We start from the raw sequence: 19,621 nt of genomic DNA, 5'->3' as shown, positions 1-19,621 counted from the left end.
AATTTCACGCGAGATTTCGCGGTACTGAAGGTCAAAGTTCAGTATCGTCTCTGTATGGCACAAACTTGACTGGTCCGTGTACCAAGCTTCTACTACATGCTTATTAGTTAGGATGGATCGCGGAGAAAAACCCAAATCTATCCAGTCGAATGTTGTATCAACACCAGCTGGAGGAAGAGGAAAAAGTGGGGGACCTTCAGCTCAGAAACTGCTGAAAGGAGCAATCGCAGGTAATGCAAAATTAAGGCAGTACGGCTACAGACAGTACAGCCCTAAGCAAGGCAACATTCATAAGGGTGTAAAGTTTTAACTAAATATCAAAATTAAGGAGATTTAATTATTAACTGTCCATTGGCTTATGTAGCTAATCATATGAGCAGTCTGGGTATGTTTGCACTAGCTGTAGCTATTCGATATCAAACTTTTATGCCGGTATGATTGGTCAAAGTATTTGTTTACATCGTATGAAGTCTGGCGATATGGCATGATCAAGTGGGGTGACGGATACAAAATGCCCGAGACCATATCATTTTGTGAGCAAGGATCTTATATTCATATAACATGAATGAGAACTGACAGCCTGATCGAGTGTTTTGACCCTCACCTTGTAGATGTCCTCGTTCGTCAGAACCGATATTTGAAGGACAAAGTTCAGGTGCATCATAGACACACCTCCAAATGCTGTGATGTGATTGGTTAATTTTCAAGGTCACGATCATCCCAACTGTAAACAGTAAACATGGAAGATATCTTCTTGTAGCAAATTTTTGTATTTTTTCGGCTTTCAAACATTTTCTGGATACTATCAGTTATAATTGTCAGATTTGTGGTTTTGTTTAGTTATCTATCTACTTAAATTTCATTTCTGACAATATGGTAAATTAGCCAATCAAACAATTTTACCAAAATTTCTACTGTATTAAAATTGTTTATATACATAAATAACTAGGCATCCTATATATTCACTACAGTTTTGCATACTCAAAATGCTCTAGTACAGTGTATATCTTTACAGAACTTGGGTATGAGAATTTTACCTATTTTGTATCATTTCCTCTTTAATATGAAGAATAGGACAGGGATAGTGGAAAGTACATAAATGTTTATACATGTAGAAGAGGGAAAATTTAGAGATGCACAGATTTCTTCCACTTTTAACATCCTGTTGCTATGTATTTTGATCTATATGGAAGCAATATCAATTAACCTACAGTAAAATCTTAGTCTCTTCTGTCACGATAAGATGTAGAATCAGAGCTTTTTTTTTTTTTTTTTTTTACTATAAATCCTCTAAGTCACAATATTTTATGACATAAAAAAGTTTGTTTCATTATTAATCTTCAGCTCTTGATAAGTGCATTAAGATGAAGTAATTTTTTATTTTTGCTAGATGAGATATTGGTCTTTATGAAATATGTGCAATACTTAGGACATTTGCAGTCTCTAACTTGGCCTTCTTTTTATTCCATGACAATTCATTACTGTCTCTATTGATCTCACTTTACATCGATCTTGTAATTTAGTTTTGTGGGAATTAGATTTAGTGTAGATAATGAAGTGCATTGCTAGGAAAATAAGGAGCGTCCCAGACTAGAATTCACTAAGGGATATTTAATGCAGTAAATCAATGGAGGTTTAGTTTTGCATGACAAGTTTCCCAGAGGTATATGATATAAATTCCGATAATAAACTGGGTTTATTTGTTGGTTTCTTATTGATTCCTTATGAACTTGAAATTCCCAATAGAAAAAAGCATCCTAACTATGATACAGCATGTGGAGAAATTCTTGTTAGGATCAGACTCAAAGGATAAGCATCTTATCCTAACATGATATATGAATATTGCTCTGCCTGCATGTCATAGTAATACATTCATAAATAAATTTTAATGCCTTTAAATTTTTAATTATTATAAACTGCAGAATATTAATATAACTGCATATACATACAAGTAAAAACAGCATTTTGATAGCAATCACACATAGAATGGGTGACATTTTGCAATGGATGTTTACAGTAAACAACTTCTCAATATTGTTTCCACATATGAAGGCCAGGTATGGAAACCCCCTGTAGACAGAAGTCATTCTTTGTCTACTGCAGGTGTACCTCTTATGTAATCTGTTGTCTCACTGCATAGAAAGTTTCCCTGACTTCTTAACACTTTGGCAATCTTAACCTGATTTAGGTACAGGCTATTTCACAACAGTAATTGTTCTTCTATAGACATTAAAGGTGTTACCTACCCATGGCATTTTAATTTGCAAAGCTTACAGACATATGAAAAAGAGCAGTCTTAAACATTGTCAAGCTTGATATATATACACTGTACATAGATAAATGATTCTGACACCAAACTGTTATGGCCCAAAGTCACATACACCATATGCCAAATACGGTAGTTTCAAGTTTGTGATGACCTTACAAGCAATTGAATATATATGAATGTTTTAACAAGATCAAATTATGCATGATGACAAAATTATAGCTAAGATTTTGAGGGCATGTCTTTTCTTCTTGGCTGACTGAGATTGTCTAGCCTAAATGCTAATTATCTATTTGAGTATAATTTATGGTATCATTAAAATACTGATGTGATGGGCAACGTCTAGAGAGGAATTACAAATGTGAAGGAAATTTAACAGATGGCCTAGAGCCTCTCAATGCATTTTATTCCACATTCTACATGCGAAAAGGAGAGGAAATCAGTTTAGTCATGCACTTATAAAATAAGGAGAGATGTGGAATTGAAATAGTTTTACCACTTATTATGTTTGTATAATAGTTAATTCTTTTGTATTAATGTGAATCCTTCAGTATACAGGCTGTCCCAATTTCAAGAAATTAAAGATGGTTCTGTTTTGAATCAATAAAATATAATCAACTAAATACTAAATATCTGACAAATATGTCAGTGATTGGTGTCCTTTGACTGTTTTCTTTATACAATTGTATATATGAAACAAACTGCTAATGCTCTTATTCAGGTCTTTTAAATGATATGGTAACTGCATGCTGTTGGTGAATTGCAACAGCAAATCATCGATTTCATTTGGTGGATTTATGACTTGAACTGTGATTTCATAGTCTCATTGGGTAAATACTTACTGTGAGTACTGCATTACTGACTGCAAAAATTTTGTGAGGTTTTCATCAGCTTTTTGTAGATTCAAAGTCATAAAAGAGTAACCCTTTCCTCTATTTCTATTAATAAAGAGAGAGATAAGCATCTTAGTATCAGACCTTATCAACAAATTTGAGGGGGAAATGATATCAGCAACCATGCTCACTCAGTGCATGGACAATTTGGAAAATGCATGTTAGCCCAGAGTTAGACTGCGTTCCCCCAGATTTTTAGATTGATCTATCCCTGTGGGGAGTCTCACTAGATTGCTATCAGCTTAGCCAGCTGAAATGTCTGTCTTGCCTACTAAAAGCTGTAAGGGGGTAATTAACTTTCGTGCTCGCTCAGCTGACAGCAATTTAGCGTGAATCCTCAGGGAGTTAGTTCGATCCAGATGGATCGATCTAAATCTGTGGGAATGCAGTCTTAAATAGTTTGTGATACTCAACTTACAAATATTAATGTTCTGTGGATTAACAATATCATCAACATAAGATTGAAGATATAAACAAAAAGCTTCAAAATGAATCAAACTAATGTACTCTGTAATTTATAATTTTATTGTACAAAATTTCTACTGCATAATTTTATGAAAGTCTAATGACTATAGCTTCAGTCTCCTGTACTCATGGGTCTAATGGGTAGATGAAGGGACTTGCAGCTGTTAACACAATTTATACAATCATTAATTCAGCAATCAAAATCACTAATCCATGGCTCCAAGTTACATTGTACAAATGTCAGTTTTGTTCGTAAGGCCAGTTATCTACACAAGTTTATTACTTGGGCAAATTTTCTTAATTGTTACATCACTGAGAGATCCATATTATTTACGCTGTAAAAAGAACATGAAGGGAAAGGGGATATTTTTTTCTCTTGCTTGTCCAATAAGTGCAATGCATTGTTGCCCCTAATTACACCTGCCTTTGTCTACCTCTCTTAGATCTTCATTTTTCATTAAATTAATTGCTGTGCAGCATCTAATCTTAAGATTTCCAAATTCGAAATTACAGAATTCTCTCAGAGAGTCACAGCTTTGTACAGGTATATTCAGTATACGGTATATGAGTGTATAGAAAAATACAGGAATTATGCATGACCTGAATTACTCTTACCTGTAGGGTATGGTGCTATTTATGTTGCAGAAAGGTTACAACTTGCATAATGTGACCTGGCTAAAAACTTATTTTATAAGGTGTTTTTGAATTATAACACAGCAGCATAGCATTTAGTCATAACGGTCACCTCACATAAGCAGATTATGGGGGCACTTACATGAAAGGATTATGTTTTTTATCAGTATGAGATAAATTATTTTTGTCAGATGGGGATAGTTTATTAATTTGCTGTAAGTCAAATTATATCAAACAAGTTTTTTTTAATCTTTGGTGAATGCAGAATGCATGCAGAGTATTGTTTAGGTGCTATGGCCTCCCATAGGTACCAGCCTCTTTACCCTGTGTGCCCATTTTCTGAACTGATCAGTACAGTAGGTTATACAATTTGATGATAAATATTGCACTGATTTGATGTGACCTTTCAGCATTACGACTGTGAAGAGTTGTTGCATAAATCATTACAGTATTACATGCAGCACTATAGTTATAATCTGCAGAAATGAGATGCATTTGATACCTTTAATTATTTTCACTTACTTAATAGACAGTTGGGCCCGCAGATGACCACCAGTTGCCAATATAAAATACATTGTAATTGCTTTGATATCAGTCATAAGTTAAAGAAATACATAATAAGTAAGGGAATGGTATATTTATCAAGCTCTTTTATACATTTCAGGTGGCATTACAGGTGGTATTGAAATCTGCATTACTTTCCCCACAGAATATGTCAAAACACAGTTACAGTTGGATGAAAAGATGGGAGCCGTCAAACGGTTCCATGGTCCCATCCACTGTGTTACATCCACTGTGAAAGACCATGGAGTACGAGGACTGTATAGAGGACTCAGTGTGCTAGTTTATGGATCTATACCCAAGTCTGGTGTTAGGTAATTATATGCACTCCTCAATTATAAAGTGGACATCATTACAAGTAGGCATACCTGCAGTACACCAAAACCTTTGTTTGGTGATGGAGTCTACTAAAAATAACTAATTTCTGTATACAGGGTCAAAGGTTATGTTTAGCAAACTCGATATCTATCCAGGGGCACTGTAGTTGAACAGTAATGCTTAAATGATGCACAAAAAGTAATGCTTAAATGATGTCTTGATTGCACAAGCAAATTGATTTTATTTCTGAGTTTATGAATTAATTTGGGGACGGTCTTAATTCTGTCTTCAGTATTTTTCAATACAAATAAATAAAGAAATAAAACAATAAAACTGTTTATGAAGTACCATGCTCCCTATGTCTTTCAATCTTTTCGGAGTTTGTGACACATACTTATCTCTTCATACAAAATAGTTTCACTGCCTCATTAAGATAGCTTTTCTAGTCACTTTCTCTGTAGAACATCTATTCATGTTGTGTCCTTTGTACATAAAGAACGTGAGGCAGACTTTCAGCTGCCGACAGTTTAGTTTCAATGCCTCATTAAGGTATCTTTACTAGTCACTTTCTCTGTGGAACGTCTACTCATGTTGTGTCCTCTGTACATGAAGAACGTGAGCCAGACTTTCAGCTGCAGACAGTTTAGTATTAATGTTACATTTGACATAGCAATATTATGCATGCCATACCTGAGAGACAAGAGTGACTGTTCATAGACAACTGGGGCATTCAACAGGATATTAAAGAAAGTGCATTGTTACAGTTTTTAATTTCCAGTCATGGATTGGCCTGTTATTTAGGATAACATCCTTGGAAAATATAGAACTAAATCCTCACTGCAATACTAGTATCTGCTATTCACTGTCAGCTATATTTATGATCTGAATTTTATTTTATTTTAAAATCAAAACATATCTTCAGATTCTAAAAGAAAAGAAAAACAAAGGCTGAAAATCAAAATTACCAAATACTGTTAATATTTAGTGATCAGAAGAATTGTTCATATTTTTTAATCAATCTGTATAAATCCAGGTCAATCTGTGAACTGTAATTTCTCAAGCAATGAATCACAAGGGAATCCAATTCAAGAAAGTTGATAGAGTCTAGAGAGCTATTTGAATCGATTTTGCAATGTTGGTGATAATGCTGATGTCTTGTCTTTGTGAAAGTTTAGAGATATTGGGTATATGCCCTACTTGTCTCACACAGACTGGAGTTCTAATTATGTTTTCTTCACCAGTACCCCTCTCTCTCTCTCTCTCTCTCTCTCTCTCTCACACACACACACACACATTCACACACACCTTATATATTTCAAATTGTCTGGATAAGGGCCCTGTACATCTTGCTGCTAAATAAAAAATAAACTGTTTTATTTTGATTGCAGGTTTGGTGCATTTGAATACTTTAAATCCAAAGTTATCAATGAAAGTGGCATATTAACCCCAGGACAGAGGTTGCTTTGTGGTTTGGGTAAGTATAAATTATTTTAAAATGAAGAGCAAGCTCGGCATTTTATACACTGCTGTAATGAATACCTTTGTTGCCTCTTACATCTATTAGTGATCATACAGAATTGCATTGTTACTAATAAATCACCGTAGTGTGTATGCTTTAAGCCCTATAGCTTTGTCATAGGACAACAGCTGTAGATACAGTGACCACATCTGTGTATGGACACCTGTTAGCCGTATCACACCCTACATTGCCAACATGCTGCTTAAATAATTGACCAATATTATAAGTATTAAACAGAAGCATATACAGTACTGTATGTGTAGTTTTGCATGTATGCTTATGTATCACAGAGGTATGTAGATTAGTGTGTTTGGTCTAGATATATGTGCATAACTACTGAGTCTTTTGTGTTAGTGAACACCTTGGAATAGAAGCCCTTTTTGGCTTCTGCAAAATGTTCGAGGCGGTGATTTTTGTTTACACTGTAACCTTGTACATATTTAGTCCAAAGCTCATAATCCTATTACCATTAGCACCATGTTCAATTAAACAGGATAGAATAGTTACAGATTACTAGCAGATTTAATTGACTATGTAAAGTGTAAATTTTTCAGATTTCAGGCTCTGATCTACACACACACACACACACAAAATGGTATTACTTACTTTGAATAAGTATGTTTTCCCGAATAACTCAGTTAGAATTGAAACGTAGCAAAGTACTTAGAATTATTTAAAGAATCTTTTGATAATGCAATTCTGCATGGTGATTACAGGCAGTAACCCATTTTCTTCACCTATCAAAATTTGGGACAAAGAACAAGTTTTGTATTTCTTTGTGTGCTGTAAATGATCCCTGAGATGACTAAAAAACATGACAATGCTATTCTGAGAGCTTTCTTCTTCTTCGTAATGTACAGCTGTAAAACAGACTGTTATGTTTGTCCCAGATTTAAGCCCTGTTTGAGTGTCAATTTTGCCTAAGAATTAAAAAGTTTAGAATAGCAGCAATGTTTGGATTCACAATTGTTGGTTAAAATAAGTCAAATTTATCCCCTTTCACATGAAAGCACCACCTTTGTAATCCAGCATGTAGGAATATTTTGACAGACTTTCAAAGATGATAGCCCATTATTGCAAGGAGTTATCTGTTATAACTCCTTGATTATTGTTACTCAGAACTGTGGATGTGCACATAAATAAGCACACTTCTTTTCGGTGTTTTCTTCTTGTGTCAGGCACCTTTTAGGTTGCTGAGAACAGTTTTTCAGCAAGCATTTCATAGAATAGCTGAAAAATTATTTAAAGTACTTAAATCAGTGTCTGAATAGGACATAACTGTGTATTGTGGAGAAAACGTAAGATGTCGTTTTTAAAGCACATTTACCACAATGCACATCTGCTGCATTTTGAATAATAATTTCTTTCTGAGTTATAAGAACAGAGAGAAGAGAAATTTAAAAAAATGCAATATTTTAATAGAAGCATTAATTTTAACTTTTTGTTTGGTAGTTTATTTTAAAAACTTATGTTGATAAAACTCTTTCTTTTTAAGGGGCTGGTGTTTGTGAAGCTATATTTGCTGTCACTCCTATGGAAACCATCAAAGTGAAGTTCATACATGACCAGACATCACCAAATCCAAAATACAGGGGCTTTTTTCATGGGGTATCAGAAATTGTGAAAACATCTGGTAATTGAAATTATAATCTTTTTTGTGTGTATGTAATAGGGACTAGTAAGATATATATTGTGTTTCTTAATTTTGGTTTTTGTATTTGTGAACATTATTTCAGAAGAATACAAATACATTCAAATAAAACCATTTAGTACTAGTACATGAAAAATATTGCATTGTATCTGCATTTTAGATGGTTATAATAATGAAATTCCCACTTCTTAGTAATTCTCTCACAATATTGACAAAAGATAACGGTTGGTTCATTTTGCAAATAAATAACTTTGAAATTTGATTTTATACATTTTTTTCCTGCAGAATAAAATCAAGACAAATAAGTTGTCACTTATATAAAGCAGTCCTGAACTGTACTTTATATTTTAGGAATAAAAGGAACTTACCAAGGTGTAACTGCCACAATGATGAAACAAGGCTCCAACCAAGCAATAAGATTTTATGTGATGGAGACATTAAAAGATTGGTATAGAAAGAGAACTGGGAAGGGACCCAAAGATCCAGTGCCAAAATTACTAACAGGTCTCATGGGTGGCATTGCTGGTGCAGCTTCAGTATTTGGTAACACACCTTTAGATGTGGTGAAAACAAGAATGCAGGTATGCATAGCTCTAAATGGCAGTGCAAGCTTGTTTGTTTAACTCTGATGCCTTATTTTCTATTCTGAACCTACACATTGATTTTTGCAGTTCATTAATTGCTCATTTCAAAGCCTACTTTTAAAATTATTTTTCCTTGAACTTGCATTTTACCATACACCTTTTTCTTTTAGGGTTTGGAGGCTGCTAAATACAAAAATACATTAGACTGTGCTGTGCAGATATTTAAGCATGAAGGACCTAGAGCGTAAGTAAAATAAGTTAAAGATTTAGCCTCTTCATCAGTCTGTACCATTAAACTGATTTATTGGAATGTCTGTGAAATATATGAATACATTTTGATATTAATTATGTTTCATTTTTAAATTTAATTTAACATTTTTATATTTTTGCTCTTTCTGTTTATGACTGGGTTCCCATACTTAGATCGATCCATCTGGATCAACCTAACTCCCTGGGGGTTCATGCTGAATTTCCATCAGCTCAAGAGGCTTAAATGTCTGTCAAGCCTGTCGAATCAGCTAGGGGGTAAAGATTATTACCCCCTAACAGCTTTAGTAGGCGTGACAGACATCTCCCCAGGGGGATAGATCGATTCAAATATCTGTGGGAATGGTCCCTATGTCTAAATTGTGATGGAGTTTTTGGAAAAGCATGTTAATCTTCATTTTTGATGTTACATTGATCATCTAGATAAAGTTTGATGCAAACTTCAAAAGGAAATTTAAATAAGAGGTACATGATCTCTTTACAGGTTTTACAAAGGCACAGTACCCAGATTAAGCAGGGTATGTCTTGATGTGGCCATTACCTTTATGCTCTACGACACTATACAAGAGTTTTTCAACACCTTCTGGAAAACAGATTAAAAGACTATCATGGAATAATGTTTCAATATGTTATCCATGTAGAATATATATATAATTCTTGTTACTAAGATGAAGAGGGGCAATATTTTCCTAAATGTGATTTTAGACAACATTGTAGCAGTTGCTTCTGAGCTCTGTGCATTGAAGATAATGAGAAAAATTGGCTTGTTGATTCCAATTATTATAATGATTTATGTTCTCATTATACTAGCCTCATACAGTTGACCTTTATTTGCAGATTGTTAATGATTAACATTATTAGTTGTATGATTTAGCATTTTAAACTCAAGTCATAGAGTAATTTTAAAGTATTAAAAGATAAAAAAGAGCACTGCCATGCGTGATAAAAGTATATTCTGTTTGGAAATACAAAGCTCATTTATTTTAGAAAAAAAATTAAAGTTATTGGTGGTGGCGACTTTTTAAAGCATGTGTTAAAGGCAACAGGGATGACACAAAGAAAGACTCAAAAACTGTTGTATATCACACTGATGGTGGTTTACAACCTGTTCTTGGTGCAAGCTTGGTGATGGGTCACATTTACTTGACATTTGCCTTGCTCACAAATACTGTTGTTTTAGAGTAGGTTAGGTTACAGGGTTTATTTTCTGTAGGTTATTTTATTTCTATTCATAATTATTCCATTGTGAAGAAACTTTATTACACTTCGAATATAAATGTATATTCTGTTTTACATATTTTAAAGAAATGACACAAATATTGTCTAAATCTGTTGCTTGATTTAGGAAACATGGTAGGAACTTGAGTACAGATCAGTGGTACACATTTGAAATTATGAAAATTTAGGCATTAGGTTCAATGACATTTTGTTTGCTTGCAAAAGAGCATGTAAAAGAAGGCATTCCATTTATAGTTAGAGGAGTTTAAAATAAAGTATAACTGTTCCTCCTCATTAGCATTTATCAAGAGGAAACACCACAAGTAACTTCAAAAGTTACCAGTGCAAGTGTGATAGTCACAAAGAATGCGTTATTCAAATTTATGTGTATCAAATTTAAAGACACATTACCTCCATCCATAACCACGGTTTTACTTTCTTGCTGTAGAATAATGCAGTGGTATTGAGTTTTAAGTTTTTGAATTTATTAAAAAAAGAATGTAAGCCGGTTTTTACTACAATTCATGCCGTTTGTTTTTTTCCCCTTAATGGTGGAACATTTCTGTCATTGCAAAATAAATTATGTTCTTATGAACAATTGAATGCAGTTTGTGCAAAACCTTGTTTTTTTACGTAGCTCTAGAGTACAATTTGTTCAAAACCAAAATGAGAGCAAGAACAGCACTTCAGTTTTGACTATCTCACACATACTTTATTTCTTAACAATATGCATATTAAAAGAGATAACATGGAATAACTTAATAAAGAACACTGCAATAACTGAAAATGGAAGACGTAAGCAAAAGGGAAAGTAACTCAATAACTTTTTACAATTTAGTTACTTGATGTAACAGATCTTCAGATAGTGGACCAAATTGTAAATAAAAAGAAAATACTGGTATAACTAATAAAATGAGGCATTGACTTTATGGAAAGAAAAAAAAAGACATTCAACCCATTGTACATCCACCCTTAAAATACTAATTGCAAATAAAGGCTTTTACATGGACCTTTTTCAAAACAATGCACAAATGATTCCATTGCCTATGAAGACTTGGCAATCAGTGTTAATTATAATATATTGTACAGTCTGAATGTGTCTTCCAAGACAGCTGGAATGTGAGTGACAAGTAGTTCAAGCTGCACTAGCCCCCAAAACTGAATATATGGAAATAGCATGTACAATGTTAATTAGGAAATCCAATTAATTTTTGTTACTCTCCTCAGATATGGAAGTGATTGGCATGGTTTCATATAAATTAAGAATCTAAGTCATTAATTATTCAAGTGGAGAGATTGATGAGAATAATATCAATTTCCATCAAAAATAAATAGCTTACATCAATATCTTCAAAAGCTCCATTATCAACTAATATATTATATATAAAATATTTTGTATAATACATAAAAATACTTGGAAATAGAAATAAAAAATCCAATTAAACAAAGAAACAAAAGAAAATGCCCTTCAAGTCACTGTTGCTGCACCTGTAATAATTGTCTATAAACAATCTGTTTCCAGTAAATAGTGACCTAATAATTTAAAACATACACACTACTCTACTGCATTGTGATGGCATCTCATAATGATGAGACTCCCGAGTATAGAATGGAGTACATAATATTGAATGCATTGTCCAAAAAATTCCAAAACATGTTCTGTGCTTTCAGGGAATATTTTAGCATGCAGGTAATAGTTTCACTGCAATTTGGAATTATTAATGATGGGGAATAACCAGAGACAGTCCAAAGTCTCACAACCTAGTATAACATGAGATTTTGAGGGATTTGGACCAGAATGGAGTAAGAAATGTCATGATGTTGTTCTTGATTGTTCTCTCTTAGATCTGGAAAAATAAGTCTTTTGCAGAACAGTTCATATTCTTTTGAGGCGCCTTCTAGAAGGTGATTTATGTCATAAAGCACATAGGCAATGTCAAATGATTTCCATTCTAAGTAGTGTCTGGATCATTCATTACGCCAGAAAATGAAATACTGTACTGACTCAATAATTTCAAAAATACTCAAACATAACATTTTCTCTTACACCATTTTGAAAGAGCTACATGTAAAAGATAATTTGATTTTTTTTTTTGTTAAGTTTATCAAAAATTTTGTTTTTGTGTCACTAAAATGATGAATTTAAAAAAAATGATTTATTGATAAAGAGTTTGAAAGTTGCAAATAATAATGAATGAGACACTGTACAATTATAGTAACCCATCAATATCATATCTGCCTTTCCTGCTACCATGTTAATACAATACAGAGCTGAAGCACATCACCAATCATGTTATCAGTAGCAAAATTAATCACCAAGATAATTTACTGTATTGCTGCTAAGCTACATATAAACAGTTTTCACATAAAATGTTCTCCTTTAAATGTAGCAGAGGGGAAGTAAGAAATACATCACAAACTGTATGGCTTACCAACATGTATGTATGTGAAATATTGTAAATTATTTATAACAGAGCCAAATGGATATTAATAACCTGCAGAGCATTATTTGCAATGCACCTTTAAAGCCAAGCTGATTTAGAAGATTTAAAGGATTGTGCAAAAGTGAAAAATAATTCATCAAAAACAGAGATACAACATAAATTTCACATAAATTTCACATATTACAAATAACATTACATATATAAATATAACAGTTCAAAAGCGAACAAAATGCTCTTAGTCTAACAATACAAGAGATTCAAGGGCTGCCAGTTTTATTCTTTATCACTCAAGGGTATATATGGACCACTCACTTAGATGAACTTTTAACAACATTTACTTATTGACCACATGTCAACATAAATGCCATACACACTGGCAAGACTGGATGTTTACATTTAGAACACATGCACACAAGTGGACAATCCAACACATTTGGCTGGTTATTTCACGTGTTGCATTAAATAAAAATGAGCAGAAAAAGGGTGTATCGGTCTGCAGAAGCTATAAAATCCATGATATCTCTATTGGCCAGAGGAGGGAATAAATAAAAGGTTGGAGGGAAGCTCTAAGAATAAAATGGTGTTTAGGAAATTAAGAGATAACTTTTTAATGAAACAACAGTGCGCATGCTTAACAGGCAGTAAGACTGATGAAAGGCAATTGTTGCCCTGACCAGTGAGAAGCAAGGAGAGTGGGATCGTTGGGCCTTGGGTTTTCTTGCCAGTGTGGATGGCACTATAAACTGTTGTGTACATTGCTGCCACCTTAACACTGTGCATTTAAGCAAAGACATTGTGAGAGATTTAATTAAATGTTTTAACCCAAAGAAATATTGAAGGCATTCTGATATTAAGAAAATCAGGATTTGTAACAATTGCCTTATCTCGCTGCACACTATTGATTAATCTGCCTCAATCTCCCTTGGGTTTCTCCTCTGTTTTGTGACCTTTTGACGTCTCATCACCTATGTAACCTAGATATTTGATAGTTTTATACTGATCTGGAATTTCCATTAATGCTTGCAGTGCAAAGGCTGCATCTGGAAACTTTGCTTTAGAGATAACTTGATGGTAATTTACAAATTGAAAATTGTCGAATTTTCTCCGGGGTATGTGATTGTCGAACTCATCCATGGCCTCCCAGGGTCCATCTCCTACACCCACCACTATTATACTAATGGGGTATTTCGATGCTTCCACTATAGCATCTATTGTCAGCTGCTCTTCAGTAACCTGGCCATCTGCTATAATGACTAGAATAAAGTACTTCTTAGAATGTTTAGCAATGTGGATGGCTTCATTAATAATGGGTGCAAAATTTGTTGGTCCGCTAAGAGTCACCTTCTTGGCTACATTATTATAACATTGCAGAACATCTTCAAAACCTACACACGGCTGGTCATCTGCTCGTAAAGGAAAAATATTGTGATCCTGTGTTGCTGAATCACCAAACCCATATGCTGGAATCAACTTGTCATCTGAAAATGGTTCGAGAATCTGCCCTAAAATAGATATAACTTTCTGGTATGGATTGTTAATCTTGTTCCCCGACACTGTATGAAGATTACGTCCACGGAATGTTTTGCGTCCCTGCCATTCATTACTTGCAGTAAAATCAACTCCAATGATCAAGCCACAGGTCTCTAGTCCTGCTCTCTTGATACTGTCAGTAACATCATCAAAATGAGAAAATTTATCTCTAAATGCCTCAAAATGTTTCAAATCCTCTTGACTTATTCCAAGCACTGCAAATAAACTTCTTTTCTGCTTTTTATCTACAGGTCTCCTTCTGTTCAGGCTCGCCTTGCCTCCCCTGGTGGACGGAGCAGCAGTATCAGGCTGTGGTTTATAGAACCAGTACAGCAGTATAAACATAAGTACAGCCACCACATACAGCAGTAGAGCCTGCATGCCTCCACTAGTAGATGGAACTACTGAGGACAACTGGACATCTGGCCTAAAACAATAGAATTTGTTGAAAACTTATCACATCACACTTATCACATTAAAAGCATTTAACTTGCTTACTGCTCTACCAAAATCTGTTTAAGTTTGCTGCAGACCTTCTCAGTTATGACATAATAAAGCTATAAATAAAGATGACAAGACAAACGACTGTGACTGTTGTTGGAACTACACATGAAATCAATGGAAAAGCTTTATATCATGTTCTGAAATTACAAAGATTGCATTAAAAATCATTTATGAACTTACAAATTGAACATGACAACAAAATCATTCATAAGACTGACAAAAATAGTAAATTGATTTCTAAGAATGTGCACTGCTGTTTTCAATTATGATCTATTAAAGCCACTACTAAATAGATTGCACATTGATTTTTTAAAAATGTATTTGATTATTCTTTATTCACAAGGGAAGCGTTTGATCTGTGATAACAATTTAAGCTTAAATGTATAGCAGCAACCGCTGCTGTGTGTACTATGTGTGTATGTACAATTGATGACATGAGATGGTTTTCTTGGCTAATAAACCCCATGGACACACTCTATCATGAGGTGTTGCTGGATGGTTGTTGGTCCTATCTAGAGAGACCATCTGCCCTTACAAAGATGAATTTATTTTTCCTTTCATCAGGGAGTCCAGCACCCCTCCACACCTTCCTCCAGGCAGGAAGGTGGGGTTGACAGTTTGATCTGACAGCTAGATCTTAGAACAGGTTGTATTGGTTTACAGGGTACCAGTAGCAGGTAGGATGACCTGACCTGACTATGGTTACCATGTTGAAGTGATACTTCCATTGAACCCCGAGCTAGATCAATAACAGAGGCAAATTTGCTTTTTCATCAGCACTGAGCCTCTACTCCATAACAACATCATGAAAACACAGGCTTTGCTGAATCATAAATTTCACTTTTTTAGGTTGAATACAGCACCTACAGAAGGGTACGACTTTCAAATCTACTGTTAAAAAAGCTGATAACTTACTGTTCAAGGTCTCCCATCTGGAGACAGGGTGAAGTATGGAAAAGGTGTGCAGCAGTTAGTGGTCGATTCCAACTGTGACAAGCTGTAAATAATCCAATATGTGCAGCATTAATGAGCAATGGCTTCAAGTCCAAAGCACAGAGCTCTGGATAACTATCTGATAAATGCAAAATATATCAATGAGCAAACACTACTTAGACTTTTACCTTTAATGAATTCATTTAGTGCATGTATATATTATACCTTAGGCAATCAATACAGGATATTTGAAATTCAATAGCTTAGTCTCACCACAAATGTAGGGGCCACATAAATATTTAATTTTTCCTCGTACTTACAACTTTTCCATAGGATATGACAGTTTTCAAAGTAATAAGCTTTCTCTCTATTTATGCAAGTAATGCAGACAGCCAAATTGATTTTCATAGATCCTTGGTAATTCATTATTCATAGCCACGTTGTTCAGGCATATCCCTTGATGGCAAATTCATTTATAACATACAGACCTTTTTGCTCAATTCTAGCAGCATTTTTTAAATCAATATCAATAATAATAATTATTATGAAAATAACCATTAAAATATCAATGCCCCTTACAAATTATTTAAAACTTTTTAAAACACTGACATGAAACAATAAAATGATAATAAAAAAGAAAGCACATGATATGCAAAGATAACTTGGTTGATGCATAAATCATGAACTAGGATCCACATAAAATCATAGATAATTCCAAATCTATAGATCAAATATATAATCACTTGAATCAACATACCTTAGTTTGGCTGTCCATTGGTATCAGGCGATTCTCTTTCTACATCCACACAAACTGTTACCTAGTTTACCAGTAGCTGACATGACCTTTGGAGATAAATAATTGTTAAAAGATCATATTTAAATGACTAATCAGGGGCAAATCCAGGATTATTTGAAGGGGGGTTCGGGGCCCCATGAAGGGCCCAAAAAATTTTGTTATTTTAGAGGATGCACGGTGCCATTTAGTACGGTTTAGAACTATGATTCAACTAAGTTTGATAGTTCAAAAATAGAGTAACCCAACCCCTTCATTTAAATACTGTGGTACAACAAACACAATGATGCAATCACTTAATTGGTTTAAATTGGCCCAATTATTGAGGAAGAATATACAATTCTTATTTACTGGTACTAGCAGATAGAAACAAATTCTGAAGCACATTGCCTCTTAAAGTTTTCTTGCTGTCTACTACCAAATCCTGCAAATCAAAGTTGCTCATGTTGACCTTCTCTTGTAATTACTCGGTACATGTATGACCCACTGGCACAACTAGGTTATTTGGATGTTTAAAAATGATATCACTGTGACATTTTGTTGGTGAGGCGGCGGGGGAGGGGGGGGGGGGATCCCACCACTAATATATATGCACTCACACATGCAAACATTTTCCTAGCCTAAGTGAGTAAGCCTCAATTCTTATATTATTTTACTCCAAATTCTGAAATCCCAAATTCTAGAGACAGATGCCCTGTCTACACAGTACACAGACCTTCGATCCGCACAATGTACTGGTTATGTGAATTTGGAACGTGCAATCTGAAATTCTTACACATATGTAGATGACATACTGTATGTACAATTTCCATATTATTGGGCATATGGCAGTACCTGTGTAAAGTGAGAGCACTCCATGGTCCCTAACCAGGCACATAGTCAAAATCTATTATAAATATATGAATGTACCAGCCAACACATGCAACGGAGTGCAAGTCTACAACTTTATTAAATTATAAATCATAAATTGTACTAGTCACAGGCAAGTAGATCTAAATTGAAATATCTTGATAAACAGGCATATTGCACATATGTGCCAAACAACGGAGGACTAAGACCTGTATCATACGCAACTGTCCTCAAAATCTTACCTCAGTAAGATAAAGGCGAATCGCAAATTTTGGCCCGTCAGTAGTTCACTCTCTTACTACTCGGGCCAAATCAATGATGTTCTTGTCACATCATTCGCATGCGCATATAAATACGCGCAGTGTATCCCATAATTCTTTAAACGAAACTACTGCATCAAACATGAAACTAGCACGGCAAAACAAACTTGCCACGGACTTGTACTTTCATTGTTGGGTCTTAGTTCGAAATAAGAAAATTGACATGCCATTTCATTGAACTGAGGCTCCCAAATTCTTAGTAACATAACTGGAGAAATATCGCAAATCATACCTTTTTATACGAGTGCTTAAAGACCCTTAAGCCCCCGACGCATACGACCACATCTTATCTACCTGTACTTAGCTGAGCACTAGCAGTCTGTTCAATGAGCTTGCTGATATTTTGATGAATGTGATCCACGTCATCTTCCACGTGGGTCATTTAAGAAAGTGAATATGTGACGCACATATTTAATTAGGCCTTAATAATTGCATTAGATTAAACTGTTATATATATACACACACTGGACAAAAGAAGTGTCACCCCTACTGAGCCAATACTATGGGGGAGATAAATGACTGTGGAATGATATGCTCCTGGTATCATTTTATTAACATCAAATTTCACAAAAAATCACAAAATGAGAACAAAATATACATTCTACCAAAATATGTAGTTTCAAGTCCAAAATTAGTACTTAGTGGCATAGCCACGTGACCTAATAATAGGTGCCAGTCTACGAAGCAAGGATTCATTTAATTGTCTGATGCGTTCAGGGCTTATGCTGGCCCAAGCATGAAACACTGAATATAACAGAGTTTCTCTGCTGGTTAGACGGGCATTTGTAAAAAGTTTTGACATATCATTCCACACATTTTCTATTATGTTTGTATCCGGACTCTGGGCAGGCCACATCACCCTGCGAATGTCCTGTTGGTCAAACCAATCATCAACTGCTCTGGGCCTGTGACAAGGAGCATTGTCATCCTGGTGAACAGATGGATAATTCCTTTCACCAAACATGTTAGTAATAGATGGTAGCAAGCCTGACTCCAAAACATCGATATATTTCTAGTTATTCATGTTTCCATTAACCACTATCAATTCGCCCAAGCCATGGATGCTGATGCAGCCCCACACCATGATGAATATGCTGCTCCGGGTTCGAAAATTCAGTGCATGTGGATCAAATGCTTTACCAGCAGTTTGCCAGCATAGTACCCGTCTGTCATCAGAGATCAGACCAAAGCGACACTCATCAGAAAAAATATATAGGACCAATTGTCATGAACTGTCCAGTTCCAGATCCTGTTGACCCTAGTTTACTCTACGTTGCCTGTTTTGTAACGATATAAGAGGTTTCAGTCTTGCTACCCTGCTGTACACTCTCTGAGCATGTAACCGACGCCTAGCAATTTTCACAGACATATTCTTATGTGTGAAATTGTTCCACTGTTTTGTCAACTGACAAGCAGTGTCGAACTTTGACAACCTGGTTATCAAAATCAGTCGTCGGTCTTCACGGCCAGTATTTTTTCTTGGACGACCCATCAGAGGCAATTTGTCTCTTGATCCAGTGTTTCTATACCGAGACCAGACCCTCTGCACGGTTCTGACTGAACAATTCAATTGTATCGATATTCTGACATTGCTTATATTCCGCCTCTTCAGGTTAATAACTTGCACCTATAACCGTTATATAATTACCTGTATCTTGCCATACTGGAGGAAGACAGGAATAACATTTGCTGTACATGTACAAGACCAACAATACAATTCCATGGTATAGCGGTTTTATACTCATTAGTCACATTATAAGTAGACCAGGCATTATAAGTACCCAAGATCTGCCTACTTTCATTACTCTGAGTTAGCGGGTGACACTTCTTTTGTCCAGTGTGTGTGTGTGTGTATATATATATATATATATAT

The 19,621-nt window shown here is 34.8% G+C and overlaps 2 protein-coding genes across 4 annotated transcripts; one reads left to right on the top strand and one right to left on the bottom strand.

The window, feature by feature from the left end:
- Positions 1-18: 18 nt before the first annotated feature.
- LOC106169010 (putative tricarboxylate transport protein, mitochondrial) lies at positions 19-10,978 on the top strand. The gene is made up of 7 exons (XM_013548291.2): positions 19-230; positions 4,922-5,132; positions 6,525-6,610; positions 8,151-8,288; positions 8,658-8,887; positions 9,061-9,134; positions 9,642-10,978. Exons 1-7 carry the CDS (start codon positions 113-115, stop codon positions 9,754-9,756), a joined length of 972 nt encoding a protein of 323 aa, XP_013403745.1. The 5' UTR covers positions 19-112; the 3' UTR covers positions 9,757-10,978.
- On the bottom strand, positions 10,139-18,000 carry LOC106169009 (uncharacterized). 3 transcript variants are annotated; one of them, XM_087003255.1, is made up of 4 exons: positions 17,981-18,000; positions 16,544-16,629; positions 15,769-15,850; positions 10,139-14,776 (listed from the first exon to the last, which is right to left on the bottom strand). In XM_087003255.1, exons 3-4 carry the CDS (start codon positions 15,783-15,785, stop codon positions 13,732-13,734), a joined length of 1,062 nt encoding a protein of 353 aa, XP_086859381.1. In that variant the 5' UTR covers positions 15,786-15,850; positions 16,544-16,629; positions 17,981-18,000; the 3' UTR covers positions 10,139-13,731. The 3 variants fall into 3 exon arrangements, with proteins under 3 accessions (XP_086859381.1, XP_086859387.1, XP_013403744.2); XM_087003261.1 differs by lacking the exon at positions 17,981-18,000 and adding an exon at positions 17,671-17,871 and having other exon boundaries at positions 15,769-15,925; XM_013548290.2 differs by lacking the exon at positions 17,981-18,000 and adding an exon at positions 17,671-17,870.
- Positions 18,001-19,621: the final 1,621 nt, after the last annotated feature.

The sequence above is a fragment of the Lingula anatina genome, chromosome 1, assembly GCF_051362555.1.
Source record: "Lingula anatina isolate TDL-2025a chromosome 1, LinAna3.0, whole genome shotgun sequence".
NCBI lineage: Eukaryota > Metazoa > Brachiopoda > Lingulata > Lingulida > Lingulidae > Lingula > Lingula anatina.
Note: the sequence above shows the minus strand (reverse complement) of the source record. Positions and strands in the feature narration are given on the sequence as shown.